This window comes from Tachypleus tridentatus, chromosome 8 (assembly GCF_004210375.1).
Source record: "Tachypleus tridentatus isolate NWPU-2018 chromosome 8, ASM421037v1, whole genome shotgun sequence".
In the NCBI taxonomy this organism is placed as follows: domain Eukaryota; kingdom Metazoa; phylum Arthropoda; class Merostomata; order Xiphosura; family Limulidae; genus Tachypleus; species Tachypleus tridentatus.
The window spans coordinates 31,497,991-31,521,611 of record NC_134832.1 but is presented as its reverse complement, the minus strand read 5'-3'; the positions used below and the strand labels follow the sequence as shown (position 1 = coordinate 31,521,611).

The 23,621-nt window shown below is 30.3% G+C and overlaps 1 protein-coding gene across 2 annotated transcripts; it reads right to left on the bottom strand.

Annotated features, from left to right (window-relative positions):
* Nucleotides 1-1,740: 1,740 nt before the first annotated feature.
* On the bottom strand, nucleotides 1,741-23,310 carry LOC143222098 (ras-related protein Rab-5C-like). 2 transcript variants are annotated; one of them, XM_076448043.1, is made up of 6 exons: nucleotides 22,960-23,310; nucleotides 12,927-13,094; nucleotides 11,438-11,589; nucleotides 9,409-9,531; nucleotides 3,972-4,065; nucleotides 1,741-2,703 (listed from the first exon to the last, which is right to left on the bottom strand). In XM_076448043.1, the coding sequence occupies exons 2-6, from the start codon at nucleotides 13,087-13,089 to the stop codon at nucleotides 2,591-2,593; spliced, it is 645 nt and encodes a 214-aa protein (XP_076304158.1). In that variant the 5' UTR covers nucleotides 13,090-13,094; nucleotides 22,960-23,310; the 3' UTR covers nucleotides 1,741-2,590. The 2 variants fall into 2 exon arrangements, with proteins under 2 accessions (XP_076304158.1, XP_076304159.1); XM_076448044.1 differs by lacking the exon at nucleotides 22,960-23,310 and adding an exon at nucleotides 22,634-22,655.
* Nucleotides 23,311-23,621: the final 311 nt, after the last annotated feature.

Sequence of the window (23,621 nt, the reverse complement as noted above, 5' to 3'; positions counted from 1 at the left end):
CTTGGGCTATCTGCGCTCGCCTTCCCTAATTGAGCAGTGAAAAACTAGAGGGAAGGCAGCTAGTCATCACCACCTACCGCCAACTGTTGGGCTATTCTTCTACCAACGAATAGTGGGATTAACCGATACATTATAACACCCCATGGCTAAAAGGGCATGTTTGGTGCGACGGGGACTTGAATCTCTTATCCTCAGATTGCAAGTCGAACGCCCTAACCACTGGGCAATAGATTAGGATGAAAAATTATATATGGGAGTAAAAACAAACTTTGTTTTAAATATTTTCAGTACTGGCGCTTTACGTGACATTTTAAACAGGATTAAGTGGGAACTTTAGTTACCGCTGTTGAACGAAATAAAGTTTATCAAGATAATTAAAACGAAAATGACTCAAAAATATACATCAAATTACGCTTTTACAAGAAATAATTACAGCCTAGTCCAGTCATCGAGTTAGAAAGCAACTAGATTGTTTCTGATAACAAAACTGCATTTGTTAGCGAGCCAATCACACAACAGTTATGGCTATTACATCGTAGAAACACATCATACAATATACGTAAGAAAAAAGGCCCAGCATGGCCAAGCGTGTTGAGGCGTGCGACTCGTAATCTGAGGGTCACGGGTTTGCATCCCCGTCGCTCCAAACATGCTCGCCCTTTCAGCCGTGGGGACGTTACAATGTCACGGTCAATCCCACTATTCGTTGGTAAAAGAGTAGCCCAAGAGTTGGTGGTGGGTGGTGATGACTAGCTGCCTTCCCTCTAGTCTTACACTGCTAAATTAGGGACGGCTAGCACAGATAGCCCTCGAGTAGCTTTGTACGAAATTCAAACAAACAAACGTAAGAAATATAAATAAATAAAGATCGTATCTGCTATAAAAAATTAATCATTTTTTTACCTAAAATAAAAATCAGTTTATAAAAAGTATTGTTTTTTTAAGTCATATAACAATATACAACTAAACTATATAATAATGCTATCAAACTCTTGGGATCTATGGCCTACACTTACAGGGTTGTTATAATGTTAATTTAATTTCTTTAACCACGTTACGACTGTTAGTTAGTAAGCCTACTTATTAACTATATAAATCAATGCCAAATCTGGGTTTGCTTTTGAGTAATTCCCGTAAAAAAGTTTTCGTGAAATACCCGGGTTCCTTAACAGGTTAGGTGAAATGTTTCATCCTTGTGCGAACTTTGGAACTGAGACGATTCGTTTAGTACCAGCGACCAGCGGTTCAGAAGTCACGTGACACAGATACACCTAATCTTATTATACTGACAAAGAATATTACAACAGAAAACACTTAGGTCTGAGTACACGAATATAAATCGTGTGTTGGGATGCTTTGTTTGTTTTCTGAATTTTGCACAAAGCTACTCGAGGGCTATCTGTGCTAGCCGTCCCTAATTTAGCAGTGTGAGACTAGAGGGAAGGCAGGTAGTCATCACCACCCACCGCCATCTTTTGGGCTACTCTTTTACCAACGAACAGTGGGATTGACCGTCACATTATAACGCCCCCGCGGCTGAAAGGGCGAGCATGTTTGGTACGACGGGGATGCGAATCCGCGACCCTCAGATATGTAAAATAAATCTCGAGATGCAAATGGCTTCATCACCGGTATGTCAAGAAATGTTTTCTTGAATTGAAAAATAAAATTACCATTTCCTTCTGCACGAATTAAAATATTACACTTGTCACTTATTACAATTTCACAACTACCACTGAGTGTGTTCATACAAACAAATACACCGGCTTTATTTATTCACTGATTCAATATATGAAACTTTTATGTACAGCTTGAAACATCTTACATTAACATAATATAGACAAAAGCATTTGCCATATGATACTTAAACTTTGAATGGCAACTACAGTGAGCTTTGAAATGGTTAAAAACGACTGATGGGTGGTTCAACCAAAAGTCTTGTACTTTATTTTTAGATGTCCCTAAGACACTTAAATAATTTTAAAATAAAAGGTACTTTAAATTACAAAAAAACTGACACTTACTGAAAGAAACTATGGCAATTGTTATCTTAAAATATTCTTACCTTTTATGTTCAACATTATTAGAAAAAAATTCCTAAAGTAATGGAAACCTTTAAAATTATATTATAAATGTCCTTTTATTTTTATAAATGAATGGGGAAACAATCTAACAAATATTCAAAGTGAAATTTGTTCAAAATTACAAGTTACTAAAATTTTTCTTTTAGTGAAAGATGTAAAACTCACACTAAACTGAACATTTGTAATTTAGCTATTACATATTCACTTACTTCAAAACACTGATAAATTGCCTAATTAGAAAAAAAAAATTATTAAAGAAACAAGTACTCCATAAAGATTTGCTAAGTAGTTTTACAGCATACATAATTCTTGTGGTTTTATCCACTTAAAATACATTAAAATGGTCTCCTTGAACAGTTCTCTATAAGAACTATACCTCATCAAGTGAAAAGAATGGATATATTTATATATACATAACATGATAAACATGGAGCTGTTGTACACATTAGCACTAAGTGCTGTGAAGAAAGAATGTCCAAATAACTGCCAAATCAACAAAATTACACTCATTTGCAACAAGCAGAAACAGGCTTCTGATTCTCACTTAAGTCCACACCACGTCGTCCTTGACCACTGGCTCCACCCCCAGCTGACTGATCATTCTTGGGAAGTTTTTTTGCTACAGGACAAACAAATAAATATATATGTTTTATTTAAATGAGAAAATTAATACTAATGTTGCACATTATAGCCTGTACCCTGGAATCCTTTCAATCAGTGAATTTGTTTGTTTGTTTATTTTTGTTTTGGCTTGTTTTTGGTTATAACAAACTATATACATATTTAACTCTTTTGACTATTATAAGGAATAAAAGGTATTTGGTAGTAATAAACGTTTAGTTTTCTTTGTGTTTTAAGGTCAAGTATGTAATATATGTTAAAATATCAAATGAATATTTATTAACATTTATTTGCCACTTAAAACTCTTTTAAACACTGATATAAATGGTCAGTTCTTTCATTTATACAAAGGATAAAAGGTATTTGGTAGTAATAAACATTTAGCAAACCTTTCTAACAAATCAACATGAATATTGGGCATTCAATATAAACACCATTGTTGGCCTAAGAATAATCAATCAGGTTGTTGCCAAGTTACAATATATATTGCTGGCCACTATCACAAACGGAGTGATACTTCTCAATAGAGCGACAAAGAGAACAAACCTTTTATAACATTCAAAACAATATGAAAAAAAATACAATAAATGGGAGTTACAAAACTTCTGTGTAACCCTTTACTGCCACAAGATTCCAATCTCACCCAATTTTTAAAATGGTGTTCATGAAATACATGTGAATGAGAAAAAAACATCTTGCACAAAAACTTCACTGTTAGAATATAAGAATTCAACATCAAACACAGATTCAAAGATAAGTGTATTTAAATTAACATTAATATATTTTGCAACATCAAATTTCTCATGTAAGAATGAGATGACAATATGATAATCTAATTTTTTTTTCTTCAAGCAGGATTTGAACCAAAGACTGCAAGCAAGTGTTCTACCAACCAAGATAGAGATTAAATCTAATGCTTGTTTGCAAGGCATTTTTAGCAGCTATGAGAAGTGTAAAAACACAGAGTAATGAAACTAAATACTGTTTTACTTCTATAGCATATGCACAGATGTATATTTACTCTTATTAGCAAAAACCATATTGGTGTACAGATATCGACATTTCAATGTAAAACACACACATTTTCTTAACTGAAAACTTTTTTCAAAATTCAGTTTATTTACAACTTTAACTTAATATTTCCATAAATTATTTCATTTGTACATTTCAAGCTTATTAAATATAAAAGATATGCATGATATGGATTCCTAAGAAAACTTCTAACTTTCAAGAAAGAACAAGCAGAGACAATAAAATAATACAAACCTATTGCCAAAAAAATATCATTAACATTCATGGCTGTTTTAGCTGATGTTTCCATAAAAAGAAGACCATTTTCTTCCGAGTAGCTTTGAGCATCCTGAAATATAAAATTTATATTTTTATTCAAATGTAATACTACAGAAATACATCAGATACTAGATAAACCAATACAAGAATCTAAACCTATTATAGCATATTATCATGCATTAAAAATAAAACTACACATAAAACTTTCCTTAAAACTAACCAGTTAGCACCATAACAACTTTTCTGATTCACATAAAAGAAAGTACTTTTATTTATGGGTTTAGCTAAATATGTTAGGTTTAAGCAGATGTACATCTGATACTCTGAACTACACATGACAAAACATTCAGAATCTTGCAGTAATTATTTTGCATATTAAAATTGAATGTGTTCAACTCTGACCTCAGTTTCTTATCTCGTTTGTTGTAAGAACTACATGTAACTTAAATATTCTTTCCATCTACAGTCCAATCACATTCTTCATTTACGTATCTGTAGATGTTCAAAGAATTATCAGTATTAGGCTCTTTTATACGCTGCTTTAAACAACAAATGGTTAATCCAACACAGTCCCACCGAATTAAAAACAAACACATCGATAAACGATGTAGCATCACCAAAGTTTGCTAATTCTGTTTCATGAAAATCTTTCTATTCTCAATATTGATTTTAAAGTTACACATACTGAAATTTGAAAACAATTTGTGTTGAAATTACTTCTAATTTCTCAAAACATGACTGATTTTACCTACAAATGGGAAAAATATGTAGAATTAGGTTTTGAACATTGTAGCTCACTTGAGGAGGATGTATACAGCATTCAAGAAACACTTTAAGAAATGCTGAGTAATAACGTATGAAAACCAACTTTTAAAATATACTGCAATTTTCTATTTCATAAGACAATTCTGTAGTCTGAAGTTTACATCTAAAAAGTCCGTCTCAGTTGGAAGAAAGAGGTTTAGTGACCGTTACTCAATTTCTGAAATTATGATGTTAAAAGGGCCTTTAAAAATAATTAAGTGAAAACAAATTAAATTTAAATTAGGTTTCACATTGACCAACCAGATGTGTACCCATCTGGCAAAACTATATTTTGGCCATCAATTTTTAAATTTGATACTACAAAAGGAATTAATACATAAAGTAATGGTAATTAATATGAGTAAATTAAACAAGTAAATTTTATAATTGGCTGATATATGACATTCAGAACAAATTAGGAGAGTGTTTTTCTATTTATAATTGAACTATGTGATAACAATAACTTTAAAACATTACAGAATTGTAGAAAACTATCTTAGAACAGAAAAAAATAAACTACATTTTTAATTCTTAAAGGAAATGAAAACAAATTAAACCAGCACCAATGGTTTTCAATTTAAGACTTACAATGAACCAAAAATGAAAGATGCTATTATAAAACAAGAAAAAGTTTTGAATAATAAAATATGAAAGTATACAGAATAAAACATAGAATTTTGGGATCTCTTAAAACAGAATTCCATGACTCATTCATATAGTTTGATTTTGTTCCCTGTAAATTAAGACAAATCAGACTTAACTATTTAAAGAAATTAAATAATCTGAAAAGAACGAAAGGTATTGTGTTAAATCATTCAATGATGACCAACTGAGTTTAAAAGTCATAACTCACCTTAGTATAAGCTCACACAATCAGAGAAGTATTATCCAGAAGATTAAAGTTTTAAATATCCCACAAATAAAATTACCCTTAACATAAACATGTTAAATAATGCTTATCTGACTGATTTGCTAACAAAGGTTGCACACAATGTACTGAACAACAAATCCCCAGAAATATTTTATTACTTTAGCTACATTTTTCATTTTAATAAACTCTTGAGGAAACTAAACGACAATCTTTTTTATGGGAAAAATAGAAGAAACTTTGATAGTATTGTAAGATAAACTTTAAACTCATTTAAATTTGTACAAAAGGATAAATAAGTAAGAAATCATTTAAGCAATACTAAAGAAACAGTTACACAAATTGCCAAAAGAGAATGGTATAGTTATTTTGAACATAGATGAATACATAAGTAATGGATTTACAAAACTAACTGTGCCATTAGACTAACAGTTTCAAATATAAGCACTCATAACCAGAAACTTCCACGTTTACTGTTGTTTCTTTTTTAACTTAAAGTACTTAAATAAATGAACATACGACTAGTAAAAGTTTTGAGACCTGTAAGCAACTGATAGATTTAGAATTTCATGAAGAAGTGTTTTGTTCATTTTATAATAATAAGTTCCTGGACACCACTATTCCTTTTGAAATGGCAGCAGAAATGGTTTTTCAAAAGGTGAAACCAAAATCTATGTTATTGAATAACTAAACTAAGAAATACCATCTCAAATTTAACGGTCTTTATGACCAAACAGATGGTGTTGCTACAGGGTCAAAATGTGTAACCAGGCTAGCAAACTTTTTTCGTTATGTCATTATGCACAACAGTAGTTACATAACTGTGTGTGCGTGCGCGCGCGCATGTTTTCTTACAGCAAAGCCACATCAGGCTATCTGCTGAGTCCACTGATTTTAGAGTTTTAAATTTATAGACTTACAGCTGTATCAGCAGGATCGGCTGAATAACAGACCAGACAATTTCAAATCTGTTAGATATCAAGGTTTGTTCATACCTTTGACCCTTTTAAGAAGCAAGCCAATGTAATTCATTCTAATAATTTTTTAAATAAACATGTTTGTATACAGTTTGTACTTGAAGAAAACTCAAAATAATCTTCTCTGGGTATAATAATTACATTTGGTAATCATTTGTAAATAGGAATTTGACAAACATACATATACATGATTTTGCAGTCATCTTAACAGTTTTTATACCAATTATCTACATTAGTTTGAGAAATACTTTATATAGTTTGTCATTCTGCCAGTAAACATCTTTATTTCAATATAGAAATAAAAAGTGTGTAAAAATGTATTGTTAAAAATGATTTTTATCTATCATTACTTAACAGCATTTTTTAATGTTTCATAAATCACATGTACACTCCTGTGAAATGAGATATAATGTTCTATAACCATCATTTTTCTTTGTTTCTGGGTAAATTGTTTGGTTGTTTATTTGAATTTTTTTGCAAAGTTACACATGGGCTATCTGTGATAGCCATCTCTAATTTAGCAGTGTAACACCAGAGGGAAGGCAGCTAGTCATCACCATCCACCACTAACTCTTAAGCTACTCTTTTACCAATGAATAGTGGAATTGATTGTCACATAATAATGACACCATTATTGATGAGGTGCATGTGTACTAATGCTATCCTATCCAATAACAAAAAACTGACACAGTCTTGGCTGTGTTTTAGTGTACCAGTATTTTGTATTATATAGTAAGATTTAACTTATAAATTATAAAACCTTTCTTAACACTCCTACAAAAAGTGGGGCCTAACAGGCCCCAGAGCAACTTGAAAGGTTATTAATATTAGGCTAATAATTTTGTATTTAAATTAAATTGCCATTTAAATCCATTAATGAATGGATTAATGAAATTCCCACTGTCCCTATCTACTATCTAGCGAAACCACAGCCAGGGGAATGGGCTTGGAGAAATCAGGACTAGAAACGTCTTTTCGTAGGAGTGTTAAAATAAGTAAAGCAAACAATTATCTCTTCTAGCTATGACCTTTGAATTAAGTTGTTGCTGGACATAGGCTACTAAGTCTCTTAACATCTTGCACGTGGAGAATATTTGTTTTAAGGTTTTACATATACAGTTGAATAACCAAAAAGAAATAATAAACAACTACACCGATACCACAGAATTCCACTATAATTTATGAAGCTTAATGACTAAGCTGTATATCAGTCTAAAAAAAGTATGAAAATTTCAGACTGAAAACATAACTTACCTCTTTGAAATCTCAGATCAAAAGAACTTGGTAGCCTTTTCACAGCTTAAAAAGGCTGAGAAAACCACTAGGGAGACTTTGTCATATACTATAGTAAGAGTATATAAGGGACTGTTTCTAAAAATGGAAAAAGGTGAATGGGGCCACTGTGTTTGATTCAGTACATAAGCCATATCTCAGCAAAATAAAAATATGAGGTTCTCATTTTATATTCTAGCTTATCAAAATTAATAATTTGAGTAGTTAATTCATATGAAACTACACATTAGTATATGACATCACAAATATCCAATTTGAACCAGTGCTGCTTTCAACATACTGTGACTTACTAAAAATATATCTAAATGTGTTCTTTTAATATTTACTTCTAAATTAATTAACTCATGCATAATATTAAAATTTGAATTATATTCTAACATTTGATTTCAAACTTACTGACATAGATTCATAAATATTAGTTCAATAAAATTTTGAATGCAAGTCAATGAATACAACAACATGGCTTTTGACACAACTCATCATGAAAGGGTTAAAAAGGTAACTGAAATTTTGTGAAATTCAACAGTATAAATACCTAAACTGTAGGAACTCATCAACAAACCAGCTGTCAAATTTCAGTCAATCTTAAATGATTTAGTATTACTCACAGTAATAAATTCACAGAACTTACAAATCAGAAAAACTCTGGACAACACAGACTATGGCCCAAGCTTAATAATAATAATATTAGTGTCACTATACTTACAACTAAACTAGTATTTAGAGGTTCAAATAATGTCACATCAGAGTTAGAGTAGCCTGCACTTTTACTGACCTCTTTCAAAGCAATGTCCACATGAGTAATTCTTTGTAATATTTGGTGGATACATACAATTATCTTTAGTTCATGACAACAAAGTCCTGTACTTAGCAAACATTTCTAATGTAATATCCACTTTCATTATATTTTATAGCTCCTTGAGAGCACTTACATAAATATTATACATAATGCTGTCAAAGCAGTTTTAAAAACTAATGCAAGATTTTTAATCTGTTGTGAGGCTGTTCTTCTTAAAATTAGAAAACTTCTTATTGGCTGAATATGTCTAAACAAAGTAATCAAGAACGATATGTGTGGGCAATGAAGTGGTACTGATATTTTTTCTTTTTGGTCTCCAGTTAAACTCGTCTCTTATCGAGATTGAGGTCTTTGAGACATGAGAGGGTTAGTTTCACTTGATTTCTTCCTCCAAGTTGTCTGGTTAGATCTTGTGTATATCAAGTCAAATGTTTTACATCAAGCCTTACAAATGGAAAGTTTCTCTTAATTATATGTAGCACAGCTAATAACCTGTTACTTCAACACTGGTAACTGAGCTGTGGCTGTAATTTTGTCTACATTATCTTTCTTTTACTGTAATTCAATTTCCTTTCAGTGTTTTCATATTATGACCACACATGAAGAATCAATATTTTAAATAGAATATGTTATTTCACAAAGTTATAATATAATAACTGAAAAATGACTAACCTCACATTCTACAGCTCGTTTGTTTGCCAAGTCAGCTTTGTTTCCAGCTAAAGCAATCACAATGTTTGGACTTGCTTGTCTTTGGAGTTCTTTCACCCATGACTTTGCTCTGCTAAAAGTATCCTGTAATAAACATAGAGTAAAAAGTTTAAAATTCTGCATAATGTATAACATACTAAAATATAATATTTTCCATTACCAGGTGTTTACATGAGATGTTGCAAGGTCATGAAAGGGTACTAATAAAGTCAGAGGAACAGACAGAAAATCACATTAGAAACAAGACTTTAAAAATTATATTCTCAAGGGATGATAGTTTCTTAACAAATATAATCCTATAATATAAGATGGTCAGAAGAAAAAATTCAGTTTGTTGTTTACAGGTGACACTCCTCAGACATGTGCAAAAAAGTATTTTTAATTTTATTTTGGCAACTTAAGTATATTTATATACTTGTGGTAACTTGCTACTTAAATGCTTATGCAATACTACATGCCAACTAAAAATATATGCAAATGAGCATGTGGGAATTTCAGCTATGAAAAGACATGAGCTAACTAATCTACCCAAGTCTTGCACCCAGTTACAAAGTGAAAATAACAACCCCATACTTCTTGAATATTTTAAAATTGACTTCAAAACCATGCATTATGAATGTTTTTATTAAATAAATACTCTCCATTTTGAATGATAACCATAAACTAAATAATAACTTCAACTCCTCTTTGTTGTCATAATGTAATCAATTTCAGATTCTAAAATTTTTGATTGGTTATTATTATTTTAAAGATGCAGTGATTATACTTTAAGCCCTGTTTTATAATGTTTTCTCTTAACAATGTTATGAAACATATGTAGGTCTCGCATGTTTTGTACATTCCATTATATTATTACCATTTAATTTTGTTCTTTCTAGCTTCTGATTGCACAACATTACTCATTTATTTTCTATACTTTTCTTCTGTAGTTATGATACTGTGAATTAGCTTCTTGAGGTTTTAATGTTCATTATGGAACTTGATGAAATTCTGAAACATCTGTAATTAAAGACATTTCTTGGTGTTATAGTGTATTTTATAATTATTACAAAACTGTTTTCTACCTGATGAATGATTTGCAAATTTTATATACATGGGTGTGGGTATATACACAAACATTCTCAGCAATACAAAAACACATTCATATATCACTTGGACAGTTACATATGTACCAAAACTGAGCCTAATACACTACAACTATAAATGTGATTTTAATGAGGATTAAAGATATAATAGCATAGTATTAATATCAGTGGTACTTTGAAGAAAAATATTTAAAAAAAAACAGTTAAAAAGCAGTATCTTAAAAGGTAGGTAGTAAACTGTAACACTATCCATAATATATTTCAGAATTTTAAATATATGCTCTGTACCAGGACTGTCAGATGAAAAGGTGTGAACCTTCTTTTTTTTTTTTTCCCTCTCCAATCAAAGCTCCCTTGGCATTAAAGGTTTTTGTTAATGGATTAAAAAGAGAAAAATCCAAGTTAATAAAAAACTACATAATGTTACTGATGAATAAGCCCTTCCCCACAGCAAATATTAATATAGAAATGAAATAAGATATTAACAATAGTCATGGCTACCACTTCTTTACTGACAGACACAGCATGGGTTAGTAGCCATTGGTCACACAACTAGCCACAGTGATATTTATTGTTCATATTTACCTTCTCTGACCAAACTACAGCACAGATCAAACTTAACATATTGCTTATTTATAACAAACTACAGAAGTAACCAGTATTACAAAAAGTAAGACTGCTTTACTAATTAAAAACAACTACAACAAGAAGTTATTAACTAGGGCTCAATTAGATCATCACTAACAGTCATGGAGCTCACATACAACTGTGGAAACTTTATGGTCAATAAAATGAACAGAAACTGTTCCATGTACAAATTTGCTTGGACATGCTGGATGTTGCCAAAATATTATGCCCCAATTTTTTTTTGACACTACTGTAAAATAAATAATCCTTCTTCACACCTGATTTGTGATGTCATAGACCACAATAGCTGCTTGAGCTCCTCTGTAGTACATGGGTGCCAGACTATGATAACGTTCCTGTCCCGCTGTATCCCAAATTTCAAATTTTACTGTTGTATCATCTAAACATACTGTTTGTGTGAGGAAAGCAGCTGAAATAAAAAAACAACAAAACACACATTCATTTACATTAAATGCATAATACTTCATTCCAGAAGGCTCCTATAAAAGTAATAATAATAAAACCTACATGGCCAGCTAGTAATATTTTATAGTATATAATTCAAATGGGATATCCAATACATAACTGTAACCATACACACAGGTCATCTGCATCGAAAGCACAAGAAAAAAACAAAGCATCTAAAAAGTTTACATTTTTTCTTTATACAGAATCTCTGAAAGACGTTTAGTATTATTCCTAATTAAATAATTTTTTTTTTAAATGTACTTTCCTGAAAAATATCTGTCAAAAATTTTTTAACAAGACTGTTCACAAGTAAAATCTTTTTGCAAAATCAAGAATGTCTCACATTTTGATCATTTCTATTAAGCTCTTAAAATTAAATTCCTGCATGTAGTAATCCCAAACAGATAGACGTGTTACAAAAGAATTTAGAAACAAAACAATTACATATCATAAGCACATGTATAATATGAAATTCATGCAAATATTTTTTTGATAACTGAAAGAGCTTTTATTGTTTAACACAAATATAAAAACAGAAACATATTCTTACCTAAAATACAATAAACTACTGTATGTTACAGTAATAATACACTATGGGGTTTCAAGTCCATTGGACTTTAACATGTTGTAACCTAAATTATTTTAAGTATGTGAATGATATCTTAATTAATTTAGGCTACTATATGAAGCAAAATAAACACAAAGCCCCACTGATACGGTATACACTGAACCATTATAAGAGATAACCTAACGATATTTCTTTGGTTTGCTGTGCTGCTGAACCTTAAATAGGTAAAACTGCAGTCCATAGCAGAGGGTACAGCCAGTCAAAGATTGCATTAGGCCTCTGTGTCACAATTTCACTTTTCAATTTCACCTCTGGTGATAAGGAAAAGAAGTCTGTAACGTGTATACAACAACAAACTATTATTTCTTTACTATTACTTGCATTAAGAGTACTGCTTAGAATGTTTAATGTATCTGATTTTTACTCTTTCTATTTCATCACGCACCGTTAAATTAGTACATCAATTTAAAAATGAACTAAACCTCTCAAGCTGGCCAAGCCTTGAGAAAGCTGACAGTATCATTAATGCCAAGAATGTCCATCTCATAAAACAATACACTCTAATCTTAATGACAAAAAATGTGTGAAATGTATATTGAATTAGCTACATTCATTATCAGATGGATTTTTTGTTTTGATCTAAGCAGATAGTTATTTTGCTCTGATTAGAAAGAAACACTAATTAAAATAATCACTTGCTCTTAAAAAAAAAAACACAATGAAATACTTGCCTCCAATTGTACTTTCTTGATATTCATGAAACTGTCCCTTAACGAATCTCAAAACTAAACTCGATTTTCCTACAGCTGACTCTCCTAGAAGAACTAGCTTGAACTGACATATTTTTCCCTGTGCAGCTCCGTTTGGTCGTTGTGCTCCACCTCGACCTGCCATAGAGACTATAATTTTTTTTCTTTTAGCAAACTTTGATCTTACAGCATTTTTACATTATTTTTGCATTGTTTTTATGCATTTTTACATTATGTTTCCTAAAACATGTTCAAGAAAATATTTTTCTTTTCCATTTATATATAAAAATGTCATGTTACTTGCTATGTTTTCATTTAACCATTTAGTACCCAATTTGCTTCAACTCAGAGAACAAAATTTCACCACAGAATTAAAACAAAATTACAAAACATACATATGAATTATTCTTCCACACATTTAATAACTTCAAACTTTACTGTTTTATCATCTAAGCACACTGTCTGGATAATGAAATCAGTTTAAATAAAAACACTACATATTCTTTTAATTTAAGTTTTTGTATAATTCTTTTCTACAAAAAAAAAAACAACCCGTTTGTTTACAAATATGATGTGAACTTAATTGCTTCATTATTTTAAATCATAGCAATAAAAAGTTTTATTTTATTTCATACCAGGCCTTGAAAATCTCAGTAGCCACTGCAACTAAAAATTACCTTGTGGCACCTAGTATTTTTCTTTCATTTTATTTGTGCATGGGACTGTGCTGAATAGATATTAAATCAAGAACAGTTCCGGACTCTTGGAAGTCCAGAACTATTTCTGCATTCTTTAAGTCCTAAATCTTTGTTCCTAGGATTTTAATGGCAAATTCAGCCTTCCATCATGTTTTTCTTCAAGAATGAAGTGCCGTGGTTATACAGTATGTTACCAATTTTCCACTTTGTTTCAATTCAACCAACCAGTGTGAATGTTTAGACCCATATGGTACCAAAGGCAATCAGTTCAGGCAATACTATCATGTTGTTATAGATAACGTGTGATCTGCAGCATGCAATCTTCGCTGTGAAAGTAAATAAATATACATTTCCCAGTTCAAAAAGTAGTGAAGTACATCTGGTTCCCATGTTTTAGGACCAGCTCCTATATATGAAACATTTGTTTACACATTTCTTTTTTAAATATTAAGCAAAACTTCATTATGGCTTGAATTCAGTATGTTCTGAAATATAGTCTAAGTTTTCCAGTTATTTCTGATAATAAACACTGCAGCATTCATAGTCCCACAGAAAATCAAAACAAAGCCATTTTGAAACTTCTAACTTCAATGTTGATTTTTAGCTAATCACTGTTTGTTTTCTAACAACATAAGGCAAAATTTAAATACTTCACCATTTTACAGCTTTCAAAAACAAGAAACAATGCCATCAGGCAACCTGTAAGAATCCAATTCTCATTCTAAAGTTTTTGGTTAACTTTATAACTTAAAAAAATCCTTGCTGTTTTTCATAGGAACTCTTAACTTCCATTTCAACAAAATCCCAAGTCAAATCTTATAATTCTGTAAACCTTCCAATAAATGTTAATGTGTCAACTTAAAAATTGTAAATTTCAGGTATTCATCACTGATTTTTTTCCCCTTTATGTCCTTAGTATTTCAATTGGATTTAATTTTCCCTGTTGTCTGCTTCTTTTTATTATGAATCTATTTCAATGTTAAGTTATTTCTACAAATTTCCCAAAGTTATTTACCTCATATTTTATTTGGTTGTTCTAATACATTAATATTAAATCTGATCTAATGTCTTCAAAATTGACTTTCTAAAAGTTGGAAACTAATATTTTAAATAAAATGTATTTTTATTTTCAAATTATCAAAACATCAAATCTAATTCAGAAATATTCACTTCCTTAGGTGTTTTGTCCACTCCAATTTTCATAACCATACCTTCAAACTCAGTTATTATGACTGCATAAAATCCCAATCAATGGGTGTAAAAATTAAAGCTCCTCTAATTATTAAATCCTTTAGTCTATAAAAATGACAAAACTCTTTCATCCTTTGAACAGAACTCCAAAAATATGGTTATCAGATTGCTATGGAAACTGATAACAAATGTACAGCAAATAGAAGCTTTATTTTCCTACAGTGAAAATGTATTTGCACCAGGTAATTATTTACCTCCTCACATAAATAGCTAGTCTCATTCAATGCTTCCCTCTATATGCAATTCTTTTTAATGCATGCCACAAGCTTTATTTCTCCCTTTAATTAGAATTGACTGATTCCAATGTGTGTTTCACGTAAATCATCCTGTGACAACCCTCTGCCAGTGCGAGTGAGACGTACTCTCTTGTGCTTGTGATTCCCTTTACTTAATTTTACTAAACTGTTACTGAGTTTTGTAAGAAATAAAAGCACTTGTTTTCAGTGGGTAGAAAGGGTAGGAAATGTGAAAGGAGGTAAGTACCTTATGAAAATATATTTTCAGTATAAAAAAAAATAATTTTCAACATGGTACATTACCTCCTCTCACATAAATATATAGAATTACACACTGAATAGATGGTAGGACTAGTGCAAGAGAAAGAAGCATCCTTCAAAAGTGTGTGAATGATTTTACCTAAGATTACACAGTCATATTGCCAGATCTGACATGTGAAACCTCATTACTTCTGGACAAGGTACACACTTTGCACATTGTAAAAAGATGTTGTATATACAGGCTGAAAAACAGTGGAACCAATCCAAATGGGAGAGAACTATAACCAAATAGTGATCCAAACCAAGCAATACTTACAGAACCTAATTCCAAAAATATAAAACTGGATCTAATTAAAAGGATGTGCCCCTAGATATAGAGTGGCTAGGACAAAATAGACCACATATGACAAATTAACTAAATCTAAAACCCAGGTTGCTGGAAACCAACATCCATACGAATGCAAGATGAAGATCATACTCTCGGTAAATCAAATATAATCCAAAATCCAGCTGCTAGATACCAACATCCATCTGGAGGTTGGAAAGAGGATCATATCATTTTCACCTCAACTTCATGAAACTGGAGGGAATCTAGTCTTGGCTCTCAAAGTTTCCACACAAACCAATGTAATTTTCACTAGTTGAAAGTAAAAGACTTTATATGTATAAACAATTATTAACCCCCACAAAAAATATTCAGCACAAAATTAATGAATTTATATTACAAATTCAGCCTAAAAATTCTGACACTTCAGGGAAAATAACAGTTCTTTTGCTTCAAAACATGAAGAGAATACAGAGGGCACAAGTCTAGTATAATCACGAAACCTCGAACCTTGTCTGCTATATCAGTCACAGCCATGTTTAAAATGTTTTGTAAACAAATATATCTAACTGGAAGCAAAGTGAAAATGAATAAAATAATAAATTATTACTGAAGAGTTGCTTTACACTAACATCCAAACATTTATGATTTTAAGAAATTAATAAACATCTGTTTACTATTTCAACTACTATTATGAATAGTAGTATTCAGAACACTTGACAACACAAAGACTTGGGGGTTACGTAATGGTATACTGAAATGGGGAGAGTTGTGTAACAATGACCATTTTGGCAATCATGTGAAAAATAAAAGTGTACATTAACAGCTAAAACAATAAAAACAGCAGAGAGCTGATAATAAAATTTTGCCTTATAATAGTGCTGGGCCAATAGCTTATCAATACAGAAATTCACCCCTAATTTCATGCACTACAAAAGTGTGTATGAACATGCACCAGTATGTTATATTCTTTGCATTTTACATTTTCATACAAGTATGTATTTTGGGAAATAAAGGAGTTCTATGTAACATTTTCTAATTATTCAGAAACTGTTTGTCAGGGCAGGGTCACCCATATTATATTATAAACCCTCACATTATTAGGTTGTCATGCAATTTCTGTTATCCAAAACTGCAGAACAGATAACCCAGAAAATATGTAATAACATGAATAATTCACTTATTTATAGGACACACAGGAAGGTTACATAAGATATAATCATATTGCCTTTTTCAAATAATTCTGTGCATATTTTCCCAAATGACCATTTACATGCAGAAAATTATACTTGTTACACACTTGAATATTTAACTTACTTGAGAAAAAATATTCTGTAAATAGTAAAACACCATGATTCACAGACTTTCTTTTCTTTACTGAGTTACCGGTTTTGGTGAGGATAGTTCATAAATAAATGTTTAAAAAGAATGTTATTACATCAAAAACCCTTACAAGTAAAAGCCGTCATCACATAAAGAGTAACAATGCTTATTAGTCAATAGTTACTAGAATAGCCTATTTATTTGTCATTACTATTTTTATTAGTATAAGACTTAGATCTAGTATAAAAAGTTGTTTAAGAGATACATTTTCCTATAAATAAGATGTCTTTTCAATAACTACTCTTCTTCCCAACTGAAAACAAGCACTTCCTTTTTGCCTAAATTTGTAGTGATACATATAGTTCAAAAGAATCAAATGGAAGGAGTCGTGCATCCCACTCCTATTAGTAGAGGTTTGTTGCATGGTGATTTACACACAAGATGCAGTTGAACCACAATTATCATGGGGTACATAGGAGTGCAAGGCTTGTGGCATACAAAAAAATTTTGCACAAAAAGGGCACCACCAAATAAATATAGCTATGAGTGGGGGTAATGTACTGTATTGAAATATCTTTTTTTCTGAGCATATAATTCAATAGTGTGATATGTAAAAATACAAAAGACACAATTAGAGATGCAAGCCATGATAAAACATTTTTATTATGGTTTTAATTTTTTTTTCATAATAAATACAAAAAGATAAACCTTTTCAATGATACATTTTATTGGTATTCATAATTTTCAAGGTCCTGAAAATGTTGAAAATTCAAATTATGATATTATCCAAGTTTTCATTTCTTAACTTGGAAAGATTTTAAAAATTTTCAATTTTTTACTTTTTTGTGCCATGTTCTGTGTCCACACTGTGAACACTACTCTTAAGGTTTCATACCTCCTGTTTTAATATGGCTTTCACAGTGCCCAAGAAATTAAAAATACAAACTACATGTCATTGTAAGAAGGACTGTGAAGTTTTAACTTCTTACTTCTATTAATTTGTCAGGATACTAATAAATCTGCAAAACCAAGCAAAGCTCTGCCATCTGTCTTGACTTTCAAAACAATTACCTCATCTCTACATGCCTTATAGACATTATAACTAATAGAAAAAACGGACTCTGCTTAACATAAAGCAGTTGTTTCTTACTGATGGACATATAAAATATAGAATATCTCTCTACAATTTTTGTTGAGTTCTGAACAGCTAATGAAAGCTTTAAACCTATTTATAGCTTATTTCTAAAAAGAAAAATTACAGAATTTAAGATATTTTATTCTGGTAACTAATATATTTTTTCATTTTAAAAAGTGATTTTTTTTTCTCTTCTGAACACTCAAATTTGATAGACTTGAGAAAGCTTACCATGAATATCTACAAGTAGAAAAACTGTCTCATTTTTGTGCAAGTACAAAGTGTGGTTTTTAAATAATATTTTTATTTACTGTAAGATCCTTTTAACAAAAGTTAGTAAGATATAAATATTAGTCTTATTAGATTAGAAAGCAAAGTTCAAATTAAATTAAAACAGCTTTACAATTTCACAAACTGAGATAGTCAGTGTGGATGGCCAGTATGGTGTAATCTGATCATTTATTTATTCGAAGCTCTATCAGAAATAGCTAAATGGGTTCTCACAGAAGTTTGTTGCTTTTTACAGATACTTATAGGCCCAACAGTAAAGTGGTGAAACCACAAAATTAAAAGAGAGCAGATATGAAAAAGTTAAAAGCAGTCTACAATCATCTTAAAACAAAGAAAAAATTATGTTACAATTTTAAATTTAATTGCTCTGTACATTGATAACTTCACTATGTTTAATGTTTGAGAAAAGAACATAAAAGAAAATTATATAAAGTGTAACTGAAAATTAACTATTTATTTAAGAGGTTCTAGAAGATAAGTAAATGAAATGTAAAAATTGTAATAGGAAAATAGGTAAGTTTATTCTTAGCATAAAAATTACCTTTGATTCAGAGTAACTCAGTGAAGGCTTTAAAAATTTAGGAAATTTTGTATCAAACACTGTATAAAAAAATTAATTTCTTGAACACAACAGACTGGAAAGAATTAAAAGCCTACTAAATTTTGTAATGTTCCTCTTGGTATATTCAGAGTTATATTTCAAATAGCTTTGTGGTGGATCATATTGTATCACAGTGATAAGCTATACTTAAATGACTCTACCTTCTTTTCTATATACATCCAGTGACATCCAGCATGATAGAAACTGTGCATGTAGCAATTTAGAATTATGGTCAGAACATAACATTAGTTTGTCTTCATGTTCATATAATTAGCATTAACTTAATTACCACTGAACATTTTTAAAGCAGCACCCTTTCTAACCATTACCTGGCTCTCAATCACTTAATAATAGTAAGCAATGGTTTGAATAACATATATATTCAAGTTATGATAAGTTACATAGTCAAAGTTTGAACATTAAGTAAACTTTTACAAATGAAGAGGTCACTTTATAAAAGGTTACAGTAAACAACATGGTAACAAAAGAGACAAAGACTGTTAAAGTATGTTAACTTGGAATGTTCAATGATTGGGTGTTCACATATACATGTAAAGCCAACATCTAAACAATGGCAAAACAAGTATACCCATATATATTTATTTAGAGCTAACCCACATCTTCCAATGCTAGCTATCCCTTACAAAATATTTTTTATAATCATGGCCTAAACTGTTGACAGCAATAACCTGACGATGACTGAAGAAGGTTGAAACATTGTTCGCTCCTCTATGTAAAAAATTTTCTCAACCCAAACGAGCCATTTTTACATATACATTTAATAATATATTTTGGTCTCTAAAAATATTAATATAACAAAAAGGATACTTAAGTAGCTAAATTCATTACTAGGTTGATTTGTTAGATTTCTCCAGCTAGGTGACTTGCTTTGATCAAAAGTTAATATTATTTTACTTTACATGCTATTAATCTTAAAACTTTGGGCCATACCCATACCAAAAACATAGCTCAGAAACTCTGCAGCAATGTCAATAGTAAACATAGGGGAAAATAGTTTTTTTTTGCTTTGTTTTTTAAATAGAAGCATCTACCTAGAGTCTTTGTAATTTAATTTAAACAAATACTACTACTATTTGAAACTTAAACCATGAATGTAATTTTTACATTATGTCAGTAACAATAATATTATACAGTAGTTAGTACTGGCACTTACTACCTAACAGAACATTTGGGCAAAAATCACCTTAAATGGTAGAGATTTAGTTCTTCAAACAACACTTTAAAACCTTTACTGTTGACTGTTAAGGCTACACAAATATAAAAATACACAAAAAAGCATGCACACTAGATTTACAAGGAAACAAAAATCCACTTGTAATTATTATTATCATCTTAACAATCTGCAACAAAAATGGCTTGGTATACTACACCCAAACCTTTTGCAACATACTAATTAAGATACTGCAAAAGTTGTGGAGATATTTAAAAGTCTGTTTTTACTGTATTTTATGCAAGCTAAAATAGCATCATAATTCGAGTGTAAACAATGTTATTATTAGCCCTTGAAGATAGCTTTCTTACATATACTTGACGTTCCTTTAAAAACTTTAAAAGTACAAAGTCAAACAGGAATTATAAACCAATAATAGATGAACATTAGACAAGTACAATATGTACATACTCAATGCTTTGTACACCATACAACTGGTGTCTTTTAAGCAACCAACCCCTATATTATGTATGAAGGATTAAAAAAAATACATATAATAGTAAATTTTAATATACATATAGAAAGAATATTGAAATGTCATAAGTTATTTTGTTTTGTGTTTCCTCACCATGTCAGCATACAGCAATTACTCAAACATTTTTGTACTTTCACAAACTGTGAACAAAGAAAAACCAGAAGATCTTTAGGACAGAAAAAAAGCCTGTATTCATGATGTTGGCTTAAAAAACTAATCTGAAATAAACCTGAGGTAAGTAACAATAAATTATGCATTCAATTTGACATTTTAAAGTTAAGCCTTGTTTCCCAATGTTTATAAGGGATGAAATAGTATTACCTTGAAATAATAAGTTCTGGTACTCAGCACCAGGACTCATGTAAGCTGCTTGTTATTTTTATGTTTGCACACAGATTGTTTTCTTTTTCTAAAACAGGTCCACTTTATCTCTGTGTTTATATATATATATTTATTAGTTTGTTATAACATAAAAACAAGCCAAAACACAAATAAACTAAAAAATAATAAACAAAAAATCCTGCACTAATAATATGGGATATAAAATGTACCCTAGATTTTGGAGGTGACTGGGAAAGTAGGACCCACATTGCAGTAGGGATACACCATCTATCAGTCTTAACCTCCATTCACTAGTCTTACATAAAGAAATAAATAAGTAGCAGCAGATATAGAAATTAGGAGAGCGAGATGTGGGTACTCAAACCCACAATGTTCCACATTTATATCACCCTTCACTGCCTGCAGACAGTTGTGGGAAGGTGACTGTTCTCCAAAGTAAAAAAGAAAAAAACTGAAAAATGAGGTAAGAAAAATGTGGTACTACCATTTAGAGGTAAGTTAAAAACCTTTTGAAGTTAGCATTCCAGTCCCTATTATGGTAGAAAGGCACTAACTAGTAGCCCAGTAAACAAATTATACTTGTATGAAAAGTCCTATCCACTTATCTAAATAAATTAGTATAGCTCCCAACCACAAACTTTAAGTCTACCATGACTATCATGCTCTAAACAAGCTTTAATGTGCAGCAAGGTGTACACCCACATAAAGTAGTGCCAAGTTGTTACATGACCTTCTTCATAAATAAATAATTAGAAATTTTCAGTAAAATTTATCTAATTTTTATTTCTTTATATTTATTTAATACATTATTATATTTGTTACAGCACTGTTTAATGATTTTATTTAAAGTTTCTTTATTAAATCAATTAATTATTAATTTTTGTATCAGTATTTCAACATCACTGATAAAATATTGTATTTTATTACAAAATTTACAATATCTGAGTAATTGTGATGTATTAGATATTGAAGTATTCTCAATTTCTAATTCTGCTAGATAGTGATTACTTATACTAATTAAATCATCTATATATCTGCAAGGTAAAAATACCTAGGTTTGGGTAGTTTTCAATAAATCTATTATTGTATTAGTTAAGATATAAATTTACTATTCAAGTAGAATAGTTAGCTCCCATTGAAACTCCTATTACTTGTTTAAAAACCTAGTTATTGAAAAATACATAATTATTGTAAATAAAGAAACTCAGTATATCTTATGTCTTTGGGCTACATGTTCTTTCTTCCAGTTCTATAAAAGAGTAACAGAACTGTTCTATTAATTAATTTAAAACAAATATTAAATATTTTAACGGCATTATGTTGTACAATGTGCATGTATATATATGTTACTCTGTGTTTTAAATTATCGTTATTACAGCAATGTATTTTACTTACTTAAGAATAGTGTAACTATTTTATTTTGCAGTAAAGTTCTGAAACTTATATGTCTCCTATTCTGTTATAAATAATATTAATGTATCTAGTAATACCAGTACTATAAGTTAGAAATTAACACTAACTTAATACTCAATTCCACTTGTCAGTATTACGTTACTGCGCTACCACTTACGACTACAAGTCAGTAATGACTACCTAGTTCAACTAGACTAAACCAGGTTCCAGCCTAATTTACGTAAGATTTTAGTAATTCAATAACTTCCAAATATCAATGTAAAAATTTATGTTACATTATGTTTTTACAACTCTCACTTTTTTACTTTTACTGGTTAGTTTTTGTGAAGCGTAACGCTAATCTCTTACGAATAGCGCTTAACTACAAATCAATGGTGATATGATAATGATGAAACATTGACTGTTAATAAATTAATTATAAAATCATTCTTACCTATTTTAGATTTGTATTAGTAGTAGTATAGGACCTAGTTTTAAATATAATTTATTACATATACATGAAGGAATTCTAGCGTTAAGCCTAATTTTTCCACTTTTGTTTTACACCCTCAAAATAAGCCTCTTCACTACTTTTCAGTGCTTCTCTTATCCGCCCCTTAAAATTCTTTCGGTAAGGCACAAATTTACATGTAGTGAGGGTACCTGAAGCACGTGAGATGTAACAAAAAGATACAACGATAAATTTCAAATCGAAAGGATTAGCTTTATAATTTAATATTAAAATAGTAATCCTTTTTAGAACTATTTTTTCAATGACTTTCAGGATAACCACATATCATGACGTATCTTAGAAATAAAATTGACGTGCAATTATCTACACCCCAAATAAATAGCGTTATGTCAAAAATATTCGCTAAAATTAAAATAGCTTCGGCACCTGCATTTAATTTAAATAGTTATTCAAAATATAAACGTAATAAATTTAGTTACAAGCGACTTTTTCAAAACAGTTTTGGATTAGTAATACATCTTTGTTACTTGTATATTTACTAGATAACGTTTTTCAAAAATATTTTGTGTTGATATACATATTTCGTACTTCTAACGATATCCATTAATATGAATTATGGGTTTTTCGCCCTGTCCTTATTTTTA